Source organism: Cavia porcellus, unplaced genomic scaffold (assembly GCF_034190915.1).
Source record: "Cavia porcellus strain 051 isolate PalLab524CR breed Dunkin Hartley unplaced genomic scaffold, mCavPor4.1 scaffold_18, whole genome shotgun sequence".
Classification (NCBI taxonomy): Eukaryota; Metazoa; Chordata; class Mammalia; order Rodentia; family Caviidae; genus Cavia; species Cavia porcellus.
In genome coordinates this window covers 11,148,632-11,166,573 of record NW_026947501.1, presented here as the reverse complement: position 1 = coordinate 11,166,573, position 17,942 = coordinate 11,148,632, and the positions used below count along the sequence as shown (strand labels likewise).

The 17,942-nt window shown below is 34.8% G+C and overlaps 1 protein-coding gene across 4 annotated transcripts in view; it reads left to right on the top strand.

The window, feature by feature from the left end:
- Pnpt1 (polyribonucleotide nucleotidyltransferase 1) overlaps nucleotides 1–11,511 on the top strand; it is a 34,597-nt gene extending 23,086 nt beyond the window's left edge. For all 4 annotated transcript variants that reach the window (XM_003467499.5, XM_013150074.3, XM_013150073.3 and 1 more), the window contains 10 exons: nucleotides 2,529–2,635; nucleotides 3,248–3,319; nucleotides 3,401–3,464; nucleotides 3,969–4,052; nucleotides 4,451–4,534; nucleotides 5,248–5,354; nucleotides 5,439–5,494; nucleotides 6,552–6,630; nucleotides 9,989–10,036; nucleotides 11,125–11,511. In XM_003467499.5, the coding sequence (XP_003467547.1) occupies nucleotides 2,529–2,635; nucleotides 3,248–3,319; nucleotides 3,401–3,464; nucleotides 3,969–4,052; nucleotides 4,451–4,534; nucleotides 5,248–5,354; nucleotides 5,439–5,494; nucleotides 6,552–6,630; nucleotides 9,989–10,036; nucleotides 11,125–11,283 (860 nt within the window). In that variant the 3' untranslated portion in view covers nucleotides 11,284–11,511. The remainder of the gene's footprint in view (nucleotides 1–2,528; nucleotides 2,636–3,247; nucleotides 3,320–3,400; nucleotides 3,465–3,968; nucleotides 4,053–4,450; nucleotides 4,535–5,247; nucleotides 5,355–5,438; nucleotides 5,495–6,551; nucleotides 6,631–9,988; nucleotides 10,037–11,124) is intronic.
- The last annotated feature ends 6,431 nt before the right edge of the window (nucleotides 11,512–17,942 follow it).

The following is a 17,942-nucleotide window of genomic DNA, read 5'->3' as shown; positions in this document are numbered from 1 at the left end:
CTTTCAGTGACATCTCTGACCTGCTGCAAAAAGGATATTGATTTTTATGAGTGGACAGCTGATTTGTAAAACAACAAAATTGACTGCCCCCATTTTAATAGGATGAAAAACTATAAAGAACATTAGTATGAATCCCTATAGGAACAGAATGTGTAGTATGTCTCAAATGCTTTGGGACCAGAGATTCTGTACAGGATGGTTAAGTGGTACAGCACTTGCACAAGCCCTGTGTTTTATCCTGAAGATCAATAAAAAAAAATCTGGGGGCAAATGAAGAACTTTAAGGATTTTATATAAATGAATAGCATGTATAAATTTTTTTCTTCTTCTTTTGAGGTAGTTTTTTTCTAATTGTGGTGGCACACACATAGATGATGATCCTGGGAGATGAAGTGGAAGAAAAGGAAGAGGGAGATTAAAACCTAGGAGTCAAAAAAGCAAAACAAAATAAAATTGGGAAACCAGACAGGGAAATTGTTTCTAGCACAAGAAATAATTAGGAATTAGACTAAAGGAATAGGAGTATATATTTCAAAATTTAGGTGACAATATATCTTTCTTAAAAATTGAGAAGATAATATATCTTTGTGACTTGTGGAATGTGAGTGCTGTATCTTTAAAAGGAAGGGATTAGCCAAGTGTAGTGTTACACACCTGTAATCCCAGCACTCAGGAGGCTGAGGCAGGAGGACTGCTCCAAGTTCAAGGCCAGTATGAACCATATAGTGAAACCTTGCCTCCAAAACAAAAGAGCAAAAAATAGGAAGGGATTTTAAGAATGAGAAACGTTTTCTGGGATGAATGTTTAGCTGTTTTCAGCCAAGCTGGGGAATACTGGGGGAAAGGAATTTACTGCAGAAGATTCACTTTACTTAAAATGCATTTAGATGCAGATTACTTAGAGATAGACCCAGAGCTTGACAAAACCTCTGTGTTTTGTCTCTCCAGAAGGGTTAGATGTGTAAGTCATCATCATGTTAGTAAGACTGTAATGAAATTTCTTAGAAAGAATGAAGTAACTATCACATTTCATTGTACCAACATAAATTCCAGGTGATCAAAACAAGCTTTTTAAATAAAACATGGGGGCCGGAGATTTAGCTCAGCGGCCTAAGTGCCTGGCAAGTACGAGGTCATGAGTTCAATCCCCGGTACTGAAAAACAAGAAGGAATTACAGATGAAACATGGACGATGACATCAAAGTCTTGGAGAAGAAATGTCATTGAGAAACAAAATGCAGGAGCCGTGATTAGATAAACTTTCAAATGTTTACCCAGAAAAAAACACTTTAAGTAAAGTGAACAAACTAAGAAATAATGTATTTTGTACTTATATTTTATTTAATATTTATATTTAAATATTTGTGTATGATGATGTACTTTTATAGCACCACAAAAAAGAAAAGACCTTCGAAATTTCTACAAATCAGTTAAAAATTCTAGCCAAGTAAAAATAGTTTAAGACATGAGCAGACACATCTACAAAAAAATAAGTAAAAATAGGCTTATAAACATGATGGTATTCATTATACCTATAAAAACACATCAGGGCCGGGGAGGCAGCTTCACAGCACAGCCTGCCTACCAGACACTAGGCCCTGAGTTTGATTCCCAGGACCCACAAAAAGTCAAATTGAAATAAGTGACCATTTTGACTTTCAGTAGACAACAAAATGTTTAATAGGAACTAACAAAATGACACACTACTGTGCAATTTCATATACTGCTGGTCAAAGTATAAAACACTGCATGTTGGAAAGGCAGTTTGACCATGTAACAGTTGTAAATACACATACCTTTAACTCAGCAATTCTACTTCTATTTATGTCTTATGAGAAATATGGGAGTACTTGTCAACCAAACTAATAAGTTAGAACTTGGTCTGGTGACACCTACATCAATGTCCAAGGTATGATTAAATGAAACAAGCAAGTTGCAGAGTAATGAATATATGGAGCATGTTCCCATGAGTAAAGAAAATGTGCACAGGCATTTTCTAGGCTGCTGTACTAATGATAATTGGTACACGGAATGGACTGGTTCGGCTCAGAATTTACTAAGTACATCGTTACTTTTCAAAAAAAAAGATATCAAAAGCACAAAGGCAAAACAATGTATAGTTTAAGAATTATAGCTGGGGGTGGTGGCACACACCTGTAATCCCAGCACGCAGGAGGCTAAAGCAGAGGATTGCTGCAAGTTCAAGGCCAACCTGGGCTCCCTGGGCTACAAAGTGAGTTCAAAGCCAGTCTGAACCACAAACATGAGACCCTGTCTCAAAAAATAAGATTTTTTTTCAGAATCATAAGGTTTGCTATTAATTAGAGACATTTTGCCAAGTATATTGATTACCTATTAAAATTGTTTTAAGAATCTTTATTGTATGTTCAAAAAGAAATGAAGAATCAGAGGACCTCTTAAGTCAATTTTGTTGACTGTCAATTTGGAGAACATCATCCTATTCTATTAAAATAAATATAAACAGAATGAGAAACCCATTAACATAAAGATCTTTTTATCAATTGTAGGGGTTCCAGTGTCAGCTGCTGTCGCAGGTGTAGCGATAGGGTTAGTCACCAAAGTCAATCCTGAGAAGGGTGAAATAGAAGATTATCGTTTGCTGACAGATATTCTGGCAAGTATACTCTCAGGTTCAAATGTTACTGGTGAAGGCTGCATACTGTATAGTTATCACATACTTATAAGGCTGTTACGTGAGCAATAGTTACAGTGATCCTTGTAGCCTTTGTTTGCCTAGGATTTTAAATGATGTGAGTTTTTTTTTTTTTTCAAAAATTATATAATATCTTCATTATCCATACTGGCTCATTTTAAGACAGTGGTAAATTAATTTTTATGCATTTATGGGAAGAAGGCATAATCTAAAAATGATTTCTAATAAATCAGATTTTTCAATAAAAATACTTGTAGTTTAAAAAGTCACAAATTGGAACCAGGCATGGTGGTTGCACCCCTGTAATCCCAGCACTCAGGAGGCTGAGACAAGAGGATCTCAAGGAATTCAAGTCCATCCTGGCCTACATAGTGAGTTTAAGCCCACCTAAACTAAGGCCAGTGAAGACCCTGTCTCAAAAAAAACAGTCATGATTAGAAACAATGGCTAATTCTTTATATTTGATTTTAGAGAACATAGTTTATTTCTGAAGCTATATTTTGAAATTCTATAGTAACTAAGGGTGAATTTTGCTTTTGTTTAAAAGTTTATAATTTTTTTAAATTCCTAAAGGGAATTGAAGATTACAATGGTGACATGGATTTCAAAATAGCTGGCACCAATAAGGGAATAACTGCATTACAGGTATTTTTTAAACTGTCTCATATTTAATGTTTAAATAATGTCATGAATCAATATATACTTACTTTTGGCTCTCCCATGTAGGCCGATATTAAATTACCAGGAATACCAATAAAAATTGTAATGGAGGCTATTCAGCAAGCATCAGGTAAGCCATGGTGCCTGATTCTCCTTTTCTCCTTTTGTTACTGTCTAGTGTGTTAATGGGAACTATAATTCCCATTAGGCTTATTATAAAATACTACTTTTGAAAACAATTTCAAAAATAAAATAAAAATTAAAATGGAATTCATGGCAGTGGGGGGGTAGCTCAGTTAGTAGAGTGCTTGCTTAGCATGTGTGAGGCTCTCTGGGCTTTGCTTGATCCACCACTGCCAAAACAAAACAAAAAGAAATTTCATGTAACTTAAATCAAGAATATTAATTATTAGGTACATAGCCAACCATCCAAGTGACAGACCAGCAAAACTTCGATTTTTTTTACAAATTAAGCAACTTTCTATGATAGAAGAGGGAGTATGAGTGAAATTTCAAGATAATTGGGATTTGAAGAGCTCTGATTAGTAAACTAAAGGTTGGATTCTGTTCCATAAAAGTTAAAACTGCAGGTACTTGATATTTAACAATGTTTGTTTGGTTTTATCATTTATAGTGGCAAAGAAGGAAATACTACAGATTATGAACAAAACAATTTCAAAGCCTCGAGAATCCAGAAAAGACAGTGGACCTGTTATAGGTAATATATTAAAATTATTACTGATTTTATGACACTGTAAACATTTATGTGACTGTATACCATACACAAAATTTACAGTGTTTTTATTGCTGTGTTTTAGAAAAAGAAACATAAATAACAAGTGTTTCAGGAGATAAATAGGTTTACCTTGATTTGAACATTACACTATCCATATATGTATCAAAGTATCATATAATATACAAGTATGCATAATTCAGTGTTTAAAAATGAAGTTCAATTTTAAAAAGTACTTCAAATTTGGGGGAGTTTTTGGACATTTTTTAATTTTAGTCAAGTAATTTTTTTTAATTTTAATCAAATAATAAACTTTCTATTTCATGTTTTAGGTTTATATATATATTTGAATTATTTATATATTTGTTTGTATTGCATTTCAGAAACTGTTGAGGTTCCATTATCAAAACGAGCAAAATTTGTTGGGCCAGGTGGATATAATTTAAAAAGACTTCAAGCTGAAACAGGTAAGTGCTGCATGAAGTCCTGAACTAGATAAATTTGCTATCTCATTCCCTTCATGTTGCTCCAAAAATGCGTACTTGAGAAATGAAAGACTAGCAGAAAAAAATAGGATGTCTTTATTGTGAGTTTTCTGTATTCCTCTATAAATCAGCATATGATCATTTTTCACTCTATACAAAGGTAGAATTAACAGCAGTCTTGCGTTTTTCACTTTAGTGTTATGCCTTATCTATTATATTATTTTTGCCACTTTCACTTAGTTGTATTTAGGCCCTTTTATTTAAAGTATGTATAGAAATAGTGTGGATGAATTTCATTTCTTTTGGAAGCAATGTTTAGGTTACGTAGTAAGTAGCAGCTTTGAGGTTATTTTAAGAGGACAGTAAGCAGTCACCTTAGCCAGTTGTTAAGAATGAAAACCTGACTTGATTTTGTTCCACATTCATCTATTCACTCGAGGATAAGAGAAACCAAAATCAGTGAGGAAAATACTCTACTATAGTATCTATGATTAAGAGAACCAAAGCAGAGGCTCAGAAATAAAGCTCTCATACGCTAGGACGTTGCTTCACCGCTGAAGCCCAGTCCCCAGGGCCGAGGCAGTACTGTCTACAAATTTGTTTCCACTAGAATGAACAAGTTACAATTATTATGTTAAAATTATTTTTTTTTCTTTTCTCTGTGGTACTGGGGGTTGAATTATCTTTTTTCTAAGGTGTAACTATTAGTCAGGTGGATGAAGAGACATTTTCTGTGTTTGCACCAACACCCAGTGCAATGCATGAGGCAAGAGAATTCATTACGGAAATCTGTAAAGATGATGTAAGTATAGACTTTATATAGTTGTTTTTTCTAGTTTTTGTTTTTGTTTTCTTATAAATCTTTTGGCTTATTTTGCACTTACAGCAAGAGCAGCAGTTAGAATTTGGAGCTGTTTATACTGCCACAATAACTGAAGTCAGGTAATGTCAAGTAGTGTATTGAGTTGGTTTTAAAATTATTACAAACCCATTAGCTTATTTGCTTTATATACTTTGAAATTGTAAGGTGTTTAGTTTATATGGTAATTACCAATCATTCTTTTATAAGGTGTAGTATTTTTTTATTTTCTTTGCCAATGTGTAGATTTTTCAACAATGTGGTTCTGTAATTTTAATTATAATACACTTTTCCCACTGAATTGTTTTCTTTAACCAAATTTTCTGTTTTAATACTGCCAGGAAACAGGACCAAAACCCACAAAGCAACATTTACTTTTAGTCATTGTAGTTGCATTGTACTTAATGCTTAATTAGCACCTATTTTAATATGCTAGCTTTGACTTTGAAGCATTTTCAAATTAGCTAAAATAGTCAGAAAATTCCATTTTTTTAAAAAAGAGAAAATAACCAGAAGTAGCAGGCATATTCAGAGCTATTTAAAATGAATAATAAAAGGAAATGGAATGATTTGTTTAATACTGCAGTTGAAAACTAAGAAATAGTATCACTTTTTTTGGTGCACTGGAAAAAAGAAGGACAGTGCTGTTACATGATTTTTCCATTTATTTGCTTCCTTAAGTATTCTGTATTAATTAATATTCTATGCTGTTTAAACATACTTAAGCTAAGCTTGGAGACAGGCACGCATCTGTAACCAGCACATATAAGGTAAAAGGATAGAGTTGGAGGCCAGCCTGAGTGACAAAGTGACTTCAAGGGTGGCTTGGACTAGTTAATGAAACACTGCATCAAAAAACATTGACATTTCAAAAAATTTTAGAAATTATGATGAGAAATACAAGTGAATATTCATACACACATATTCTAAAAGTTTTTTCTGTTATTTGATTACAAGTATTAAAATAAAGGATATTTTTCAGTTGAAAAATAAGCGATTTGTTTTAAGTAATCATAATTTTTTAAATTATAAGAATATATGCTACAGTGCTTTTTTTGTTTTTTCTCCTAAAAAACATAATCAGTTTTATTTGTGTGATGTATACTCATCATTTTAACCAGGCTTCCCTGCTTCTTGTAGAGACACTGGAGTAATGGTAAAACTATATCCAAATATGACTGCTGTATTACTTCATAACACACAGCTTGATCAGCGAAAGGTAAAAAGAGACAAAAATTTAATTTTTTGTAACTTCATGTTTATAAAAATAACTATATTAAATTACCTACACTGGTGAGAATTGTGCACTTTATGAATTACCAGCTTGATTACAGAAAACAAAATTACAGAAAGCAAAACTGCGCATGGGGGTGCACACCTGTAATCTTAGCAGGTGGGAGGCTGACGCCAGGAGTCACTGCAGGTTTAAGGTGAGCTGGACTACATAGTGAGTTCAACCTGAACTACAAAGGGACACACTGTCTCAAAAAAAACACCCTAAACAAAACAAAACAACACAGAAAACAGAAATGGTAGAGATAGTGTGGCCTGCTAAAGATTTCACACTGTTTCCCACAGATATTTATGTTTTCCTATTTCCTGAATGTTGAGGTAAAATTACATCTTCAGCCAGCACGTGGCAGCTACTAAAAATTACGTTCCCCTTAAAAGACACAAAAGAGCTTATTTTCAGGAAATGTCTTACTTTTTCATATATGTAAAAATCTATGTATAGTAAGTCCCTGATTTACAAATGAGCTCCATTCCAGGAGAACACTGAAAAGTCGGATTTATGGATAGGCTGACAAAATAAATCCTGTTTGGTACACCTGTGAATTATTTTTTATAATGGAAATGTTATCAGAGACTTAATGTATTCATATTAGATACAATGACATACATTGATTATCAAGTGCACACATTATTTGTGCCTTGTGTACTTTAATTGGTTATTTAGCAATAAGACTCAAGTTCATCTGTTTATATCAGCATTTACCTCTTATCCAAAGATACTCACTTGGACATTTACAGATGATTATAATTTATATCATCATTTAAGTATTGTCAATATTTTATTAAATTATGTTAACATTTTATAATTTGATATGTCTCGTGTGTTGGAATAGATATGCTAAATGGCTGGCTTGTGATCTTAACTGGGGCTTATTTTGGGAGTCAGGCTTATATTATGAGCATCCTAAAAAATTGTGCTAGGGCTTATTTTACAAGTAGATTGATCTTCTTTTTTAGGGAAATACAGAAATCCTTTGTTCCCAGTTTTCTGCTGAACAATAATAGTAGGATAAGTCTTAGAATGTTTTATGTTTGTCTAATCTTTATTATAGTTCAGACATCAGGAAAATGAAGCAAATAAAACTTTGACAAAATTATGGGAGTCAGGATATTAGGAATGGCTATTTATACATAGGATGTTAAAAATATACAAAGAATATTTAAATTTTTAAATTTTGTTGTTGTGGCTAGGTGTACTAAAGTTTGTATTCTCATTTAGATCTAGCACCATGAGACTTCTGTCTCTTCCCCAAAGGCAAAAGTGACCATACATTTTGAATTAATTCAGGATAAGAAGGCATAAAAGGACAAGAGCATAAAAGATATACATGTGTCTTTACTATAATACATGTTTTTATATTTAAATGTTCATTGTATTTTTTATCACAGCTTGTATATTAGAATATAAAGCTATAGAGAATAAGACAGTGTATTAGTGGCCCCATAAGAGACCAGAAATAAATCTAGTAATATATATGAGACTCTAATACATGCCAAAATTTCATTCTCACTCAGTGAAGAAATAGAAACGATTCGAAAAATCACTGGTATATCATAAAGTAGGATCTCCATTTATTTTTATACCAAAATCCTATGTAAAGGCTTAAATTTTAAAAGAAAATGATAGAAAAAGAAAAAAAAAATCTTGGGGCAGGGAGCACTAAAAGAAAATATGGATATTCTAATGCAGTGATAGGTCAGTTCTTTTACAGCTCCAAGCATGGCAGCAAAGTTTGAAAACTTAAACCACAAAGTTTGAAAAAAAAATCTGCTTAGTACTCAATAGTTGAACCAAAAATTCACCTTGAAAATACATGGACAGGCCAAAAGTGAATCAATCACCCGTCACATCTTGCAGCAGACATAGAGTGACACTTCAATCTGACTGCTGCTCTCATCCAGAAAACAGTGCTGTGTTAGTGCAGTAAGGCATTTGTCACACACTTTTTTGTGTGTGTGTGCTTTATCTGCATGAAATATAACCATGACTCCAAAGAAAATAATGATAACAGCAGTAAAGCCAAGAGAAAAACTGAGCACCACGATAAAGAAGTCATTATCCAATTTGTTAAAGTTCTGGAAAAATGAATTTATAAATAAGTGTAACTTTTGGGCAGTTATTTTGCTTCCCACTATTGTTTATAAGGAAAATGTGTTCTCAGACTTTTCAGTGTTCCAACACACATTTTGAACAAATTGAGTTCAACAGCCAAGGTAATACTTTTTTCAGCATCATAGCAAAGCCAAAAATATTGATGAAAATTTGACCTCAGTTTTTAAATGATATGGCAGAAATCACAGCAGTGATAACAGATAAATAACAACCTAGGGAAAATACACTTACATCACATAACAAGAGCCCAATATGTAATAGTGCCATAGATTAGTAGAAAAAATGAGAGCCACTGTTGGTGGGGCACATTTGTAATCCGTGTTTAGGGAGTCTAAAACTGGGAACATTGAAAGTTTGAGTCTTACCTGCGCAACACAGTTAAACGTTGCCTCATATGTGGGCAGGGATGGAGCTCTGTAAGTACAACTCCATTACAGCCAAAAAAAATAAGAAAAGAAAACAAAACTGCATAGCAAATGCAAAATGAACGAAAAAAGACAATTTTTTTTGTTTTGCTTTTAGGGTTTTTGTTTGGGGTTTGTTTGCTTTTTGGTGCGGAGGATTGAACCCCAAACCTCTTGCATACTTAGCACTTTTTTTGAGACAGGGTCTGGCTATGTAGCCTTGAATGCACTATGTAGCCCAGAATGGCCTGGAACTCACAGCAATCAGATGCTGGGATTACTGGGGTGTTGCAGCCCACAACTAAGCACATTCTTGACAATCACTGTTGTTTTAAAATGATCTTTATTGTTTTAAAAAGACAAATTATCAATATCAATCCTTAGAAATGCAAATAAAAACAGCTTGATGGGTCATGCCTATAATGGGAGCTCAGGCAGGAAAATTGCTGAGAACTCAGTATTGATGAGAAAAGACATTCTGAACATATTAGAGAAAATCAGCAAATATTAAAAGAAGCACAGAGGCCCATTTTTATAAATGCAATACACAAATGACAGACGATTGAAGGGGTACTCAATTGAAGGGACACTCAGTGAAGTTAGCAATAGTAATCTGCAAGTAGAGTGCTTTTAGATAATTTTTACGTTCTTATAAATACTTCTGATTAACAGATTTTATAATCATGAAACCATTAAAAGTGTGTCCACTTGGGAAAGCATTTCAACTTGTGTAGCTATCAGGACCTAATAAATATGTTTTCTTTCAGATTAAACATCCCTCTGCCCTTGGATTAGAAGTTGGTCAAGAAATTCAGGTATCTGTGTTGAGCTTTTTAGCTTGTTGTAAATTGTACTAACTTTCAAAAAAATGTTGAAAGATTAGAATTCACTTCTATGGTATGTTATTTAAATGCAGTGGTTTTTTAACCTTCAGGCTGCTTCAACAGGCTTTTTAGGGATTTAGGACACAATTCTTTCCTTCAGGCTATTTGTAATTTACCTACTCAGCAGCCATCCTTAAAACTTTCAAAAAATACCTGAGCATGTTGGCTGTGCACACTCAAGTGCTTTGGTCACATACAGACATGAGAACTGGGATAACATTGTGGACGCCTTGAATGACATCTTTGAGGAGCTGAAACTGTTTCTGCACTACTTGAGACTAAATGTTTTTGATCTTGATAATAGCAGTGTTCTTCAGGCTTCTATCAGAATTCTGATAACAGAATTACCCTTTTGTAGTCCTTTAGGAGTGGATGGAAGCAGTCACTGCTGATGTGGGTGTTTCTGGCTGTACCGCAGTGTGTTCCAGTGTCACCTAATATCATGACCTGAGTAACTGAGGCCACTAGCTTACTCTCAAACTGTAGTACCATTGTTCAACTAGCTTCTGGGGAAAGATGAGAGCCAACACATAATATCTCTTGTAGAAGACTGCTTTTTACATCAGGAGGGACTTTAAGCCTGCTACATTTCCTTCAACTTTCATTTTCCACAGTGAAACCAAATAAACTCTAGTTCACTGGTCCCTTGAGCAGCAGTGAAAATCTTACTGACCTAAGCATAACCCTTGTAATCTGTAGCACAGTTAGGTTCACGGAGTCCTTATCTAGAAACATTCACTGTGGCTTTCTTTGGTCTTCCAGTGTAGGGACTTTGAGAGAACAAAAGGCATAGAGTTAACATAAGATTATAACTGAACAATTAAATGCTTTGTCTATTATTTCTGTAATTACTTACCCAAATTATATTTATTGAGCATATACCTCCACAGAGCTATGGTTTCAGTGACAAAATAGAAACATTAATCGTTGCCTTATTTGAACACGTAAGTCCACATATCTTTTAATTTGGATATCAATCCATGTGCTATAACTTAAAAAGTAAATGTTTTTTAACACAGGTGAAATACTTTGGACGTGATCCTGCTGATGGAAGAATGAGACTTTCTCGTAAAGTGCTTCAGTCTCCGGCTACATCTGTTGTCAGAACTCTAAGTGATAGAAACAGTATCTTAATGGGAGAACCTGTGTCACAGTCGTCATCCAGCTCTTCCCAGTGATTTTTTTAAAAAAGAACTCTAGGATGATATTCTGTAGAACAAAATTTTAGTAGTATCTTCCAAAATGAAGAATTATATATAGTATAAATATATTCAAATTATTTGTATCTGAGTACTCATTTACATGTGCCATTTTTCAATTGCAAGAATTATCTATATTTGCTTATGATTTACATTATAAATCAATAAATATGTATTAAAAGTATACCATTTATACATCTTAGGAAAGATTATCCTTTTGTTTGTGTGATTCTAAAATACCCCAAAACCTTAAAAATAATAGATCAGGGCTAGGGGTATAACTCAATGGTTGAAAACTGCCTAGCATGTGTAAGTTGCTGGATTCAATCACTAACATCACACATATAAAAAGAAAGAGATAACAGATCACATATGACACAAGGAGTCTCTTTCTCTCAGTTTTTTTCTTTATATAGTTTTGCCTTAGTCATCTTATTTTATGGCTTACCTCTGCACAAAAACTTCTTGTGTATAACTATTTCAGAGACTTGATATTTTCAAAACAAGAGTATATTTCTTCAGAATAATTACCACTACATACTAAGAAGTTAAGACAATCTCACCCCATTTTTAATAACATGACACCTTTCAGTTGGTCACAAAACCATAATAGAGTAAATCTTACAAATTGAATTCTCAGTAGAATGAGGTGATACATTTTTTTAATTTACCTAAAGATCTAGAAAATCATTTACTCATCAAAAAGAACTAGATCTTTTTTGAGTGTGTATTTCCAACATATGGAAGTTTTTGGTATAAGAGCTAGAGAAATCATGATTTTTCAGTTAATAAATATTTGAAATAATCATGTGTAGAAATTATTGATATAATTACTAACTTTTTGTCAGGTGCATCTCAGTAACTTAAAATATCACTATATTTCCACAAAAAGTAAGTGATAGAAGGCATAATTAAGAATGTATAATACGTTCATAAATCTAATTAAAAATGTGAATTTGAAGCCAGGCACGGTGGCTCATGCCTGTAATCCCAGCACTCGGGAGGCTGAGGCAGGAGGATCGTTGCAAGTTTGAGACCAGCCTCGGCTACAAAGTGAGCTCAAGGCCAGCCTGAACTGCATAGAGAGACCCTGTCTCAAAAAGACAAAAAAAAAAAAAAAGTAAATTTGTGATTTAGGGCTAAGTAGTTCATAAAACATTAAAAATTCAGCAGGTTAAGACAAAGATTTTTAAGATACATGTTATATTAGGTCCATTGATTATGTTTTGTATAAAATATGGTAGGTAATGTTGATATGCTTTCTGAAATACTGAGATTGAAAATAAATGTTTAAATTTGCTTTCTATATTTGATAAACTGTGATTTAGTAATAGTGACCTAAGTTTTCTATTGTCACTTTTGCTCTGTAAAATATTTTCCTTAATGGTAAAATTTCAGGGGGTTTTGGGGGGCTTCTTGTTTTGTTTTCCCAATACTAGGGATTGAACCAAGGGCCTTCAAAACTTGGGTACCTCGCCAGGCCTTTTTTATTTTTAGGCAGGTTCTCAACACATTGCTCAGGCTGGGCTCAAATTTGTGATCCTCCTGTCTCAACCCCGCAGAGTGCTGGTATTACAAGCATGTGCTATCACACCTAGCTTGAAATTTCTGTGTTTAAGTGTTGCCTTTTTTTAGAGGGACTAACTGCGATACTAATAATTTTGGAAGGTGAAAGCCAGTTTTTAAGCTTTAGAGACTTGTACTGCCACAGAGTAAAAATACAGCTCACTAACTGTAAACCACCAAAAGGATTCGCCTTTCCACCTACCTATTTTCATTTTCATTCAAATCCGGGTAGTTTTTCCTACTAAGTTTTTCTATGAGAGTTAACTAATTTATAGTGACTTAAACTGAATGCCCATCTGATATCATTAGCTCAATGTAGATACATTTATAACATTTATAAGGTGTTTTCTTTTGATTTTTAACATACAGGCTTTATAAATTACTATTGTTATGGTTTTTATACAGTCATTTTTACTTCTTTCACCTTAAATTTCTGGATGTAAAGTTGGAGTATGAATAGCCAAGCATGACATTTTTTTTTCTTTTTCTTTTTTTTTTTTTGGCGGGGGTGGGGGAGGGGGGAGGATACCGGGGATTGAATTCACCACCTCCACTTGCCAGGCAGGCTCTTATGGCCACTAAGCTAAATCCCCAGCCCACCACGGCATTTTTTTAACATTTTCAATACACCATGCATTATCATGTGTGCAGGTGATATGTCAGTAAGCAAAACAGCTCATATTCGTTTTTTGTTTTGTTTTGTTTTTTTTGTCTTTTTGAGACAGGGTCTCACTATGCAGTTCAGGCTGGCCTTGAGCTCACTTCGTAGCCCAGGCTGGTCTCGAACTCCCAATGATCCTCCTGCCTCAGCCTCCCGAGTGCTGGGATTACAGGCATGAGCCACCACGCCCGGCTACAGCTCATGTTCTAATGCTTATATTGTAGTGGATGGAAACTGACCATAAATACATAAACTATGTATGAAGTAGGTGCTTTAAAGACAGAATCACATGTGGAAATTATTTTGGATAAAATGATCTAGAATGGCTTTTCTGAGTACATAATATTTGAACCGAGCCCTAAAGAAGGTGGAGGAAGATTTACAGCTATTTGGGGAAAGTAATTTCAGGTAGGAGACGACAACTTTTATTTGATATTGTATGTTTGAAAGCCAAAACAACTTTTTAATCTTACAAGCCAATTTTACATAGGCTAGTCCTTTATTCCTTATAAGAACGTAAGACAGAGAGGCAATGCAAGGTAACTTTTTCCAAAGCATTTAATCAGAGAAGAATGTACTTGGTTACTTCCAAGGAAAGGGGTACACACTGGGATCTTGCAACAAGTTTAATAGGCGCTTTGCAAAATTCTGGGCGCATGTGAGTTGAGACTAGAGTGGTAATAGAAATCAAAAAGAGGTTTGCTGGGTGTAATAGTACATGCCTGTAATCCCAGCACTTGGAAGGCTGAGGCAGGGGAACTGATTAAAGTTTAAGGCCACTCTGGGCTTACAAAGTGAGCTCAAGGCCAGCCTGAACTGCATAGTGAGACCCTGTCTCAAAAACAAAAACGGACCCAAAAAAAAAAAAAAATTTAAAAGACTCACTGCATATTGCTTATTGAAGGGTAGAATCAACCTAAAGCTCAGTTAAAACTAAGGGAAATTGATCACAGAGCCATGAGTTTTATTTCCTAGTAGCCAAGTCACATGTTCTGTGCTTGACCAGAACCAAGACTTACAAGTTACTAAGACCTAAAGCAGTGTTCCCTGTCTACTTCTTATGAAGTCTTATGGTCCCTCTTCTTCACAAAATTGTTTTATTCTTTTCCACAAACTTATTTTCTCAGGAGGTGGCAAAAGATAGCTGTCTTACAGCACATTACTTATCTTGGAGAAGAAAACATGGTAGGTTCATCCAGGAACAAAGTTAAACTTCACTATAATGACCAAATAACAGCATGCCAAATGAAGTTGGAAATTTATATAAACACATGTCACTATATAAGTATACACCATTGTACTAGTTAGGATGTGCTTAACTAAAAATTATTCCTTGTTTATCTGAACTTATAGTTCTGAATGTCCTGTATTTGCTAAATCTGGTAACCTAAACCTGTACAATAAATTGGCCAGAATTGCTAACAGCCTACTTCCAGGAAGAACTACTCCAAAAAAAAGAAAGCTAAGCAGTCACTAAGATGCTGCAGAACAATTACAAAGACATAAAAGAGGTGTGTGTAGCACAAGGAATGAGAAGCAAGCAGTTATGGCTAAGGGTGTTAGCCTAAGTATTGTGAAGAATATAGGCTCTCTGATGTGAATAGAAAACTTACAGGGGCAATATAGTTTTGAAGAGAAAGATGTTCTGAGTATAGTCATCAACAAACGTAGATATGAATGTCCAAGAAAGCAGTTAAAAGGGCTGGCGATTTAGCTCAGCGGCGTAAGTGTCTGCCTGGCAAGTGCAAGGTCATGAGTTCAGTCCCTAGTACCAAAAAAGAAAAAAACCACACACACACACAAGAAAGTAGTTAAAGAATAAAATACTCATATAGGTAACACTTAAAGTAGTCTGAGTTTTGCCATCTAAAGCCTATTGTCATACCAGGTTTCAAAATAACTAAACAAAATTTACTTTTAATAAAAACTTTAGTTACTATGATCATAGTACTACACTATGGCATGGATTCCTTCAAGAACTTACACATTTCAATGTGGAGTTACTAATTAATGAAAGATGCATTGATAAGCGCTGTACTGAAGGTTTTTCAATTCAGGAATACAGAACGTATGAGACACAATGGAAAGAATTGTAAGAGGGAAGTTTGTAAAAAGAGCTATAGGCCAAGCTCCTAGAATTAATAAAGACATAAAAGTCCTCAAAAAGATCCTGGCAAAGAGAATACAACAAACCATCAAAAAGATCATATAGTGGTACCTCAGTTTATGAACTTAATTTGTTTTTACAATTTTGGGAAAGGTGAACGTGTTTGTATGAGGAAGATTGCTGTGGTCATGTTTGTCACCTTAAGAGAAGCCTGCAAATGGAAGCAAAATTTTGCCAAATGCTTTTGACAGCATACCAAATTGTTTGCAAGCAGAAGCATTTGTGAACTGAGCCCTTACTGTGTATTATAATGAAGTAGGATCCCAGGGGATGCAGGGATGGTTCCACATATGCAGATCAATAAATGTAATACACCACATAAACAGAAGGACAAAAATCACATGATATTCTCAGTAGATTCAGAAAAAGCCTTTGACAAAATCCAGCACTCACCCATGATAAGGAAAATGTATTTATACACAAAGGAATACTATTCTGCCTTAAAGTTGAACTTGAGTCACTTGTATGAAAATGGATGCACCTTGAGATGAGTAGAATGCATTGGTTACCTCTCTCTTGTTGAGGCAAAAATACCTGATGCCCAAAATGAAGAAAGGAAAGATTTATTTAGCTTATAGATTTTGGAGGTTTCTGTCCATACTCAGCTGGTTCCAAGGCAGGGTGGCATGGCTAAGAAGCAGCCATTCATGGCGGCCACAAGCAACAAGACTGAAAGGGTAACAAAGGTAAAAACATGCCTCCTTCCCTCCCATATTGTATGCTAGCTACCCACTCCTGGGCAAGTGCAGCACTCACGCCACCAATTCCAGTGCTTGAAAACAAACCACGAACACTAGACTCGGCTACCTCCATAACTACATGAGGCTTGGGGGGCATCTAAACACAAACTGTAACATGAAACACACAAGCTTATATGTCACATGTCTTAAATGAGAAACCCAAAATATAAATAAAAGCAAAATAAAAGATGCATGACAGGTAGTAGGGAGAGAGATCTTTTGCACAAGGGAAGGTGACCAACGATGGAGGCAGGAAAGAGGATGGAAAGGGGCGGGGAATAAAAATATGTGTTATCTGCAGGTATCAACTCCCCATGATGAATGTTATCATGCACTGCAAATTTACTAATAAAAATTTAAAAATAAAGACATCCAAAAGATAGATGCTCAGTCTATTTTAGGGTATAATTTGAAACAGGTCAAAAAGGTTAAGAAATAATATAATGGCTGGGAATAATGGCACATGCCTGTAATCTCAGCAGTCAGGAGGCTGAGGGCAGGAGGATCGCTGTGAGCTCGAGCACAGCCTGGACTACAGAGTCCAGAGTGAGCCTGAACTAGACTGTGAGATCTTGCCTCAAGAAAGAGAAATATTCTGGTGAATTTAAGTTAGGAAAAATTAGCTTTTGTTATACAGTGACTACATCTATACTTTATTAAAAACGTTGAAAGACATGGAGGCTGGGGTTTTAGCTCAGCGGAGTCAGTGTCTGCTTGGGAAACACAAAGTCATGAGTTCGATCCTGGTACCAAAAAAAAAAAGATGGGAGCCAGGCATGGTGGAATGTACCTGTAACTCAGCCACTTGGGAGGCTCCTGCTATGAGGTGCTCTTGAGCCGGAAGTTTGAGGTCATCCTGGCCAACTCAGGAGGGAAAAGTCAGGGGAAAGTCGATTAATTCTAACTAGGAAAAAAATGTTAAACTTTCTAAGATCTGGATTGGATTTTAATATAGAGAAATAATATTTGAGGTGAGCTTTGAGGGATATTTATAAAGGTAAAAAGAAACAGTGTTATCAATGGATGATAAAGACTAAATAGAAGTCAAAATGTAGAGGAATTTAAATAATGGTCATAAGACTCTAAACTATCATGCATATGCTAGGAAGCACCGAAAAATACCCAAGTTTTTATGAAAACCAAAAGTGAATTGTTGGCTAGTTTTATTTTTTTATACTGTGGCTATAAAATTTAGTATAATTTCCAAGAACTCATAAACAAGGTAATACTAAATATAAATGCAAGCACAAAAACATGTAAATTACTATCACTTATGAAAACACAATAAGAAAACAGAAACACTAATTCTGCTGGAAGATCAAATAGGTAGAATTGTTGACAGTGATGTAGGCAAAGACTTTATGAACAAAACCCTAATCGCACAGGAACTATCACTAAGAATCAACTCTCTCACCTTATTAAATTAGTTTTTGCACAGCAGAGTGAAGAGACAACCCACAATGTGGGGAAGTATGTTTGCCAGCTGTTCTTCAGACAAAGAATT